This window comes from Alosa sapidissima, chromosome 22, assembly GCF_018492685.1.
Source record: "Alosa sapidissima isolate fAloSap1 chromosome 22, fAloSap1.pri, whole genome shotgun sequence".
NCBI classification, from domain to species: Eukaryota; Metazoa; Chordata; class Actinopteri; order Clupeiformes; family Clupeidae; genus Alosa; species Alosa sapidissima.
This window is the reverse complement of record NC_055978.1, coordinates 20,500,305-20,511,793: the sequence shown is the minus strand read 5'-3', so window position 1 is coordinate 20,511,793 and position 11,489 is coordinate 20,500,305. Positions and strand designations below refer to the sequence as shown.

Here is an 11,489-nt window from a genome sequence, read left to right as displayed (position 1 = left end):
TCTCTTAAACTGCCGATCGCTCTTCCCACATCCACCTCCAATCTCCTTTTACAAGCCGCACTGCTGTTACCTCATCAGCAGGATTCATGTTGTTCTTAGTGCAGTAACCGGGTAAGGGGTGATTAATCTCATCTGTTTCTATTCACTGTATGTATGTATGTTCTGTATGTATGTATGTATGTATGTATACTGTATACTGTATACCTACAGTATCTATCTATCTGTCTGTTTGTCTGTCTGTCTGTCTGTCTGTCTGTCTGTCTGTCTGTCTGTCTGTCTGTGTTTTCATGTTTGGAATAAATATGCTGCTGCCGTGAGACCACTGCCCATTGGCGAGGTACTCTGTTACTCTCCCCCTCCCTCCCTCTGCCCAATGCCTGTCGGGGCTTTTGGACGCTAGGAACCTGAGCGGGGTTGCACAGTGGGTAAAAGGTGTCGCGGTGTCGGATTGTTCTCTCCGAGGGGGCGAGTGCAGCAGTGCATTATATCCAAACGGCGCAGCCAGCAGTGGCAGCGGCGGCGGTAGCATCAGCGTGAAAACGGGTCGGGGCCTCACCGCAGGGGGTGCTTCCGCCGCGCTGCTCGCACACAACAACATCCTGTTCAAAAGGGAGAGGAGAGAGAGAGAGAGAGAGAGAGAGAGAGAGAAAGAGAGAGAGAAAGAGACAGTGTTTGACCTAAAATGCAACAAGAGAAAAGAGGGGGGGGGGGGGGCAGAGTGGTGTGATATCCAAGGAAACGATGAAAGCCGTGGAGTAAAGGGGAGTTTGACAGAGGTAGAGCGAGAGAGAGAGAGCGAGAGAGAGAGAGAGAGAGAGAGAGAGAGAGGGGGGTGAGAGGAGAGGGAGGGAAATGTAGAGCAGAGACAAAAAGGATGGGCAAGAGAGAGAAAAAGGCATTTGGGGGAATGAATTTGTTTTGTGTTTTTTTGGGCCTTTTTGAACAAAAAGAAGAAGAAAAAACCCCTAAAAGCTTGGCACTGGTGAAGCGGCTCTTAAGAGTCCACTCCTGACCTCTCATGAAACCTGCTCACGTGCCCATCCTCCGTGTGTGGCGATTCAGAGAGTATCGGAGCCTCAGGGTCATCCTTATCCTCCCTTTCTTCTCACCACTCCACAGAACTAGGCCTTGCTGAGTTTTCCATCGCTGCCCCCCCCCCCTTTTCTTCCAGTAATGCTAATTAACAGAGGCCAAATAGACGCTTGCTTTCAGAAACACACACACACACATACTGAGATACATATACACATAGAGAGAGAGAGAGATGGAGGGTAGAAGCACACACTTCTTTTCTCCTCTCTTTAATCCTCCTCCACCACTCTGTCTCTCTCTCTCTCTCTCTCCGCCTCTCTCCGTGTCATATATTTAAAATGAGCTAACCATCCCAGGCTATTCATTTTCTTGGCTGAAATAAAGCGCACTGGAGCTGCCTGATGCTGTTGCAGCGTTCCCGAAGCCTTGACAGTAAATCACTGAATCAGTTTATCCCGGCGCAGAGCCCCATTCACCCAGACAGACTCAGGCTCGCAGGCATCGCCTGGAGCATGTGTAGGTGGGGAGAAGCAGCCCCTAGACCTCAGAACTATGAATTAAATATCATTATTCTGACTCCTGTTTCACAGAATATCGACCACCGTTGAGAAGAAAAAAATGCAGCAGCTGTGGTTTTGACCACTGCCAGGCAGGGCAAGGCTTCAGAGATGTATTAAATGTGTAGTATATGAAAAGTGTGTGTAGGTGTATGTATGTGTGTGTGTGTGTGTGTGTGTGTGTGTGTGTGTGTGTGTGTGTGTGTGTGTGTGTATGATGGGCAGAACGTTGGGCAGATGTTTTAAATGTGTAATAAAATACCGACAGTCACTCCTTAAAAACCTTGACAGAAAATGCAAGCAAGCACAGAAGTGACGTTTCAGTCAATGGCTATGACCTGTGCACAGATCATAGATCCCACTTTATATATGTCCTTAGGTCTATTTAATAATAACTGCACTTTTTAGTAAGTCTTTGCATTTAAATGCTGTCTGTGAATAATACATGCATGAATAATGAATTGCACATGTAAGCACAGTGCATTTCTAATATTAGTAAAAAAAAAAAATATGAAATTCACTTTTGGTTAATATTAAAGTTAAACTGTGTAAGTAAAGTAGTGAGTACAAGTAAGGGTGAGTTTTCAGTGTGTGACTGGGACTTACAAATTTGTGGTATTCTCCCTAGACGGTTCGAAGCATTGATCGCGAGCCACTTGCGAGGGTGTTGACAGTGTTGTGGTCTAAGACAGGGCCGTCGGCAGAGACTCGCTCAGGTGTGGCCTCCGCGTGCATCTCTCATAATGGAGCCGAGTAAATGGAGCAATCCGTTTGGTAATGTGAAGTCATGTACCGCGGAGAGAAATCTGGCCTCCCCCAAAATAGCCTAACCTTGTCTGAATGGAAGAGGAGGGGAGGGGAGGGGGAGGGGGCCAGGGGAGTGGGGGTGATGGGGGTGTGGTGGGGTGGGGTGGGGGTAGGGTTGATAATGCACAGAAGAGTTATGATAATGTGAAAGATGGGAAAACACAGAGGTACCATTGCATGTGTAATATTTTCATCAAGTGTCAGCGCAAGACCTGAATGTTAATAGAAGGCGTCGCCTCCACGATGCACTGGCAAACAGCCAGGGTGCTTCCACTAAGAAAACCAATGTAGGAGTCCAGCAACCAATTACTCCTCCAAGAGGGAATTTATCACATGGCTTTGACTTGGTAAATAAGCCAGTATAGAGAAGGGGGAGGGTGGGGTGGGGGCGGTTACAGAATACAACTATAGGCCACCATACAGTCAGTCATCAATCCGTAAATCAATATTGTCAAGGTCAGTTAGAGAATATATGGATGACTTTGTGGTTTTATTTAGTTTGGGAGGTGGAATGGAATATAAGAGAGGCACATGTGTCTGCTTATATAAACATAAACCTGCCTGGAAGCTGGTGATAAGGGTTTATATTTCTTTATTAATTGTTTTTTTTTATGTCAATGTTAGCGAGGTGCTAGCACCCCTGCTGTGATGCCTCATTTCTGAACGCGAGCCTGAAGAAGATGAATGACATTTTAAAATACATGTAATGACATTTTACAGTAAAGAACAGCATTTAGTTGAATATCTGAATGTTTACATGTATTGAGCAAAATTGGGCAGCCGTGGCCTACTGGTTAGCGCTTCGGACTTGTAACCGGAGGGTTGCCAGTTCGAACCCCGACCAGTAGGCCATGGCTGAAGTGCCCTTGAGCAAGGTACCTAACCCCTCACTGCTCCCCGAGCGCCGCTGTTGTTGCAGGCAGCTCACTGCGCTGGGATTAGTGTGTGCTTCACCTCACTGTGTGCAGTGTGTTTCACTAATTGATGGATTGGGATAAATGCAGAGACCAAATTTCCCTCACAGGATCAAAAGAGTATATATACTTATACTTATAAAAGGTGTGCAGAATCCATTTTGATGACTAATTCTTTAGGTGTATTTAGAATATTGACGTCAAAAAACTGCACATTGGTGCTTATTGGAAATCCATGGACCCTTTCATGATATGACTCATTGTGTACTAAACTACTACTAGTAAGCATTTCTTAAAGGGGTGGTTCAGGATTTTGGACATAGGACCTCATTTCCAAGTAAGCAAGTGTGATATTTATCAGTGGAGACCGTTTTCAACACGTTTCATCCAGTCCTTCTAATTGCAGAGTTCGCAGGTGCTAGGCTAGCGCAAGTCAACGGTATGTGCTAGCCTGCCACTAAAAACAGTCTTACCCACTCCAAAGTACACCCAAGGCAAATAAATTATAACGTCAGACGACTCTCTCGTGGGGCACGTTACAGCACATCACAGCCCAGCACTGGTAGTACATGGAGCTCAGCAGACGTAAGACGTTGATGCCCACCAAACCAGGGGGCGCGGCGGAATTATACTTGCTCCAGTTAGTAGTACTGCGCCAAAAAGTAAACAGTAAAGCGCACTCCAATGGGGATACCTAGTAGTAGCCTTGGTAATATCAGTCCGCCGCTGAGATGCAAAATGACTACTACCAACTTCAGGGAACAAAGTATAACTATTGCAACGCGATGCGAGGGTAGTTGTATTTCTTACACTATTCTATCAACACAGACATTTACAGAACATCGATTGTCTGGAATTTGCCTCGAGTGTCCTTTGGAGTAGGTAAGACTGTTTTTAGTGGCAGGCTAGCACATACCGTTGACTTGCGCTAGCCTAGCACCTGCGAACTCTGCAATTAGAACGACTGGATGAAACGTGTTGAAAACGGTCTCCACTGATAAATACCACACTTGCTTACTTGGAAATGAGGTCCTATGTCCAAAATCCTGAACCACCCCTTTAAGATGAAAGTAAAAGGAATAAGCCATGCTTCTGTATTCACAGGACCATCATCATCATCATTATCATCATCATCATCATCATGACAAGCCGTCATCTTAGATCATCTGAGATTCAAGTAATTTGAATAAAGTTAATACAATAGAGGGTTCTTGTCCAATAGTCCAATAAGAGAGTAGTATACTGTAATATAAATTCATTGGACACATCCATCCTCATCACCATCACCACAAGAATCATCATCTCAAGACTGTAAAAATTGTGGAGAAGCTATCGAAAGCAGAAAAAAAGACATTTAGGTATATGAAGCCAGTCATTTGAATAACAGTACTATAAACTATACAGAGAGAATCATCAGCAGCACATAGGGCTGAAGCTGTTGGAGATGATCATATTACTGAATGAAAATGAGATGAAGTCAAAGAAGGAAGGAAGGAGAGTGCTATCAGTCATGACTTTCATTACTGTAGATGCTGAACAGAAGTACCAAATTGGCCTGTGCCAATATACCCTCATTTCGTTAACACACACACACACACACACACTACTGGCACTGCAGTAGTTCATTTGCCAGTCCATGTTTTAGATTAGCCAGCCAGACCTTGCAAGAACCATGCTTCCAAATCTGTTCCCAGTACAAACACACACACACACACACACACACACACACACCACACATACTCTCATTTCTAAGTGGAGTTACTGTAACACTGGGCCTCCTCTCCCATTCAGATATCCCTCTTTCTTTGTACAGAACTCATCAACCCTCAGTGAACAGAATCAGGGTGGGGGGGTAGGTTCCTTCATCCTCTCCATTTCTAGTCCATTGCTCTGATACGGAGATGAAAGATGGAAAAGCTCCATAGCATCTCTCCCTCTCTTCCTCACACTCTTCCCCCTCTTCTTCCCCTTTTTCCTCAATCTCTCTTCTCTGTCTTTCTCTCCCCTTACTCTTTGCCACTCATCTCTCTCTTTCTCTCTCCCTCTCTTTTGCTGGCATCCTCTCACTTTCTCTATCATTTCCTTTCTCGCTCACTCTTGCTCATTCATCCCATCACCCCACACCTCCACACCCCCTTCTGCTGTATGCCCCCTCCCTCCCTTTCTCTCTACTGCTCTATTTCTAGCCCACTTTCTTTCACTCTTCTCTCTCTCTCTCTTGCTCTCACACCATCTCTTTCATTCTCATCCTCTCTTGCACATGCTCTGTAATTTGCTGCCTTTTCCGCTGTGGTGCCGTTGATGAGCAACGCGGGGCAAAAACACTGTTTGACGGCATGAGGAGAACAAGAAAGCACGCCACGCACACCGCACGCCACGCACACCGCACGCCACGCACACCGCACACCACGCACACGCCACGCACACCGCACACCACACACCGCACGCCACGCACACGCCACGCCACGCACACCGCACACCACGTACCGCTTAATTGACGAAGGGGAAAAGACAAAACAAAGGCAGGGAGGCTTGAAACACAGGAGTGATATGTGATAAAAGAGGCTTTTTCCATCTCTCTCTCTCCCTCTATCTTCCTGCCTCCCCCCCACTCTCTTTCTCTTGCTCTCTCTCTCTCTCTCTCTCTCTCTCTCTCTCTCTCTCTCTCTCTCTCTCTCTTTCTCTCCCATCTTGCCCTCCCTCTCTCGCATATGATTCATTCAGCTCAGAGAAAAAAAAAAAAACAGAGCATAGAAAGAATTATCAAAGAGCAGCTGCGCGACCCGCTCACCGGCCTTAAGAACTTTGCCTTTCAAGTAAATTTCATGAGCAAAAAAGACATCTGCCGTAACATCACACGAAAAGCCAGCCCGATAATACCACCATTTAATGCCATACCAGTGGGGTGGGATAGCAGAGGGGGTGGGTGGGGGCAGGCGGTGGCTACATCCCAAAATAAGATAGAGAAGGTCAAGGACACTATCATTGGCTTGATGGCTGGGCCCATGCAATATAAATGCCAGCGTATATCAACGTGCTTTAATGTGACTTTGGTAAATGTCAATATGCTTTAATCTGACTGCTGTGATGTGCCCCCAGTCACCTTCATTTTTTTTTTATCATCTCACACTCTCGTCACTCTCTCTGTCATTTTCCTTTTTTCTCCAGGTGGAAATGGATTATGACTGACAATGGAAGCTCACGTCGAGAGGAGCAGATGTTTCTCCGCAGAAGTCAAAGAGAGGATTAAACATTGCCGTTCATTATAGCCGTGGAACTGTTTCCCCTCTGCAGAGATTTTTGTTTTTATTCTACCTTCTGCCCTTGTTGTAACCTGGTCTGTGTGATCTTAACTCCAAATTGAAACCCATTCCCCAGCAAGAAAATTAACATCGGGTTCACTGCATGTGAGGGCAAAAGAAAGAGGGGGGAAAAAAAGACAACAACCAACCCAAAAATCCCTGGGGAATCTCACGGGTGCAAGCAATCGTCACCCCTCACTGCAAACCAATGATCCATTATTTTTGAAGGCGGACCACTTAATCTACAAGGACCAATTACTGAAGTGCAGGGCAGTGGGCCAATATGAAGGACGTGTGGCTTGTGGATTGTTTGTTAATGGGGCTCGCTGTGGCGGCCTTTGTTCCAGCTTCTGTGGCCAGAGTCGATTGCCCCAAGTCCTGTGTGTGTGAAGTCCGGCCCTGGTTCTCCCCGACGTCGGTGTACAAAGAGGGCCCCACGGTGGACTGCAACGACTTGGGGCTTTTCGAGGTCCCTGAGAGACTACCCGCGGACACGCAGGTGCTGATGATGCAGACGAACAACATTGTCAAGGTCGACCGGCCTTTGGAATACCTCGTCAATGTGTCCGAGATCGACCTGTCGCAAAACAACGTGACGTCCGTGGCCGACCTGGACCTGGGTCGTCTGCCGCAGTTGCTCTCGCTGCACCTGGAGGAGAACTGGATTTGCACGTTGCCCGATGACGCGCTCTCCCGCCTCCCGAGCCTTCAGGAGCTCTACCTGAACCACAACCTGATCTCGTCGATCTCGCCGGCGGCCTTCAGGGGGCTCCGCGGCCTGCTGCGGCTCCACCTGAACTCCAACCAGCTCCGGACCATCAGCAGCGAGTGGTTCGAGTCCACGCCGAGCCTGGAGATCCTGATGATAGGCGAGAACCCCATCCCCACTATCCCCGATTTGACCTTCAGGCCCCTGAGGAACCTTCGGAGCCTGGTCCTGACAAGGATGAATCTCTCGCAGTTACCCGACAACTCTCTGGCCGGCTTGGAGAACCTCGAGAGCATCTCCTTCTATGACAACACCTTCCCCGAGGTGCCACATGGGGCCCTGAGGCACCTCAAGAACCTAAAGTTCCTCGACCTGAACAAGAACCCGATCGGTCGGATCCAGCGGGGTGATTTTGTGGACATGCCGCACCTGAAGGAGCTGGAAATAAACAGCATGCCGGAGCTGGTGTCCATCGACAGCCTGGCCCTGGACAACCTCCCTGAGCTCACCAAGATCGAGGCCACCAACAACCCCAAGCTGTCCTACATCCACCCGAGCGCCTTCCGGAAGCTTCCACGCCTGGAGACACTCATGCTGAACGGCAACGCACTGAGTGCCCTGCATCGGGTCACCGTGGAGTCGCTGCCCAATCTGCGCGAGGTCAGCCTCTACTCCAACCCCATCCGCTGCGACTGCGTGGTTCGCTGGATGAGCGCCAACCGGACGCGCGTGCGCTTCATGCAGCCCGACTACCTCTTCTGCTCGGAGCCACCCGAGTACGAGGGCCAGCGCGTGCGGCAGGTGCACTTCCGCGAGATGACCGAGACGTGCCTGCCGCTCATCTCGCCTGAGAGCCTGCCGGCGCGCCTGAGCGTGGCCAACGGCAGTGCCGTCTCACTCCACTGCCGCGCCTTCGCCGAGCCCGAGCCGGAGATCTACTGGATCACGCCGGCGGGCACGCGCGTCCTGCCCAACACCGTGACCGAGAAGTACTACATGCACCCCGAGGGGACGTTCGACATCTATGACATCACAGAGAGCGAGGCCGGCCTGTACACCTGCGTGGCTCACAACCTCATTGGTGCCGACCTGAAGTCCGTCTCGGTGGAGGTTAACGGATATTTCCCGCAACCGGCAAACAACTCCTTCAATGTGGACATCAAGTCCATAGAGGCCAACTCGGTGCTGGTGTCCTGGAAGGCGTCCCACGGGAGCCTGGCGCCCAACATCAAGTGGTTCACCGTCTCAGGCACGAAAAACCCCACCGTGGCATTCACCGCCCGCGTCCCGTCCGACGTCAAGGTGTACAACCTGACACACCTCTCTCCAGCCACCCAGTACAAGGTGTGCGTGGACATCCCCAACGTGCTGCACACGCAGAGGTCCAAGTGCATCAACGTCACCACGAAGAAGGTCGAGGCCACTGCGGTGGCCGCTGCGGTGCTCGCGTCCGAACGCTGGGACGTGGCGGTCATCAGTGTGTTCGGCGTGCTCCTCACCGCCGTGTCGGTCGCCTGCTTGCTCATCTACGTGCACCTAGGGAACCAGCAACTCTACGGAGACCTGCGCAAGTGCCGGTCCACAACTCCGTTGGCACCGCAAGCGGCACTGCACTCCCCCTTCACCCGGCTCTGGGTGGCGGACAAAGACATGCCAGGCGCAGAGGAAGTGAGAGCCACAGTCATAAACGTGTCGGACAACGCTTTCTAAAATAAACGAGAGACACGATGCGTTACCCACATCAATTAACAAAAAAAAACTCTCATAGCCACAGCCAAAAGGACAGGGTCATTGAAGGACAAGCTGCCACTACTCTCTGAAATAACAACGTCCCTGTTTTTGTCATGGCAAACTTTGACATTTCAGGAAACCAGTTGCAAATGTACTTTTATCGTGGGATTGTTGGTGGCCAAAACTATAAAAGGAACAGAAACAGGAGTTCAAACCTCTGTTATCATAACCTTTCTGCGTCAGTGGGCCTAAGGACTGTGGCGTCGGCTTGGGAAGCCATTGCTGAAATCTGGGAGCCACATCTCGGACTGTCTGCAGGGTTGATCTAAGAAGCCAGTTTTGTCTCTTGTGACTGTTAAATGTGTTAAAGAGTAGTGGAACAGTCCTTGTGATCCTGAGCAATACCGTCTGTGCTGTGCATTCATAGACGAGTTAGACGCCACCCGTTTCATAAAGGAAAAAAAAAAACTCCCTTGTAGAATAGACGACAACAACAATGGCGGTGTAAAAGTTTTGATGAGATATATCTTTTTTTCTATTTAAAGAGAGAAATTTTGTCTTTTCATTGCTATAAGAATTGTTATATATTCTGTCCTGAAAAAAAAAATGTAACAGAAACATTTACTGTGCTATAGCCAGTCAGTAAGCTGGTGTGAGTTATAAAGCAGAGTATTCTCGTACCAACACACACAGACACACATACACACACAAACACACACACACACACACACAATCACTGACTATTGCAATCACACACATACATGCACACATGCTTAATAAAGTGCAAAAATATGTATCTTTGGGGGATTTTTAAGGACTTTGACATAGCAGAGCTGTTTGAAATTGATAGTTTAAATAAGTGGTGTCCAATTAAATGTTAATTTGAACCTAGTCAGTCGCTGCAATTCTAAAAAAAATATCAACAAACATGATCTTTTGAGAAGTTTCCTGTGCCAGTGTAAGTGCCTACACTTTGGATTTGAATCAGAAGAAAGGAGGAAGAGAACAACAGTCCACTTACGAAACCCGTGAATGTTGCTCACACACACACACACACACACACACAAACAATCGACGGATTTCTTGGAGCAACTGCGAAAGTGAAACAGGGACACGCCATGTCTGCAGCTTCACGAGTCAACATCAAGTACTTTAGTGAAGAGAAAAAAAAATCATTACTCGCAGTATTTTTAGCATTCCCTTGGTTTCAAGGCATTGCATTCTTGCTTTGGGTGTAAAATTAAAAGCCATTTTTATATCGACTGAGCTCCGTGTGTGATGATTTTGGCACAGGAGACAACTCTTGGGGGTTGGAGAGGGATTTTTGAAGAAAAACAAAAACATTTTTTAACTAGAAGGGGACTCAGAGGGAGAGAGAGAGAGAGCGCAGACCACAGGCCAAGGCCAAATGGCTGGTCTCAAAATGTTAATGAAAGTGGAAAATAATTTTGTGGATCCACACCGTGATTTGGATCCACTCCAACATTTGATGGGTTCTTTCTTGGCCCCTGCTACACCCCTACACCAAGTTTCATAAAAATCAGGCTCAAGGTTTTGTCATAATCCTGCTGAGAGACAGGCAGACAGATAACAAACAAACAAACAAACAAACAATGCTGAAAACAGTGCTCATGGCGGAGGTAATAAATTGAATAGTTTGTTTGTTTTCATCAGCCGACTCACATGTATGATTGTGTATTGTCTGTTTTTATTTGTCTTTCAGTGTTCTCTATTAAGGTTTCATCAATTGCATAACAATAATGTATGCCTTAACATGCACAACAACGTATACTTTCGTGTTAATTAACCATAAAACATGTGAAAGCTAAGAACTAGAATGCTATATGAGCTATATGTCTGTTTGTTTTTCTCTCTGGCGATTACTAATGGCTTTAGCAAATTGAGTAAGCCAACGACTACTTTGTAAACACTGAGTAAAATCATGCACTTCAGATAATTATTCAGTGATGTTATGTATTTCATTGAATTAACATGAATTGCTGCAACATTTGTGAGGCATTAACACTGACATGTGTGCGTGACAGCCCATAAAGCAATGTTAGACTCAATCAGACACACTGTCATGACCGACAGTGGTCCATAAAACACACACGTGAAATTCACATTCCAAATAATGCCACTTTCTTAGCTGTAACTGGGGTGCATTGTGGGGATTTTCTGTTGAATTGATGTATTTTACTGCCTGACACAAGCATTGTGCAGTCCCATCACTCCTGTGTGGTATAGAGGCATGCTTTGTCTTGTAACATGCAGGAAGAAAAGCCTCACTCTACTGCCTACTGATGTAGCCAACGTTATGCATACACCACGCAGCATGTCTCATTTGTTGTTTTTTTCTTCTTTGCTTTACACTACACATGATGCAAAGAAAAAAGGATCAAAAAAGGACAATTTCTTCTTTACACTACCACTAATG

The 11,489-nt window shown here is 47.3% G+C and overlaps 1 protein-coding gene across 1 annotated transcript in view; it reads left to right on the top strand.

Moving 5' to 3' along the window:
* The window catches only part of LOC121697789 (leucine-rich repeat neuronal protein 3), a 17,238-nt gene extending 7,668 nt beyond the window's left edge, over window positions 1-9,570 (top strand). The window contains exon 2 of the mRNA XM_042079496.1: window positions 6,479-9,570. Coding sequence (XP_041935430.1) covers window positions 6,896-9,031 — 2,136 coding nt within the window. The 5' untranslated portion in view covers window positions 6,479-6,895 and the 3' untranslated portion in view covers window positions 9,032-9,570. The remainder of the gene's footprint in view (window positions 1-6,478) is intronic.
* Window positions 9,571-11,489: the final 1,919 nt, after the last annotated feature.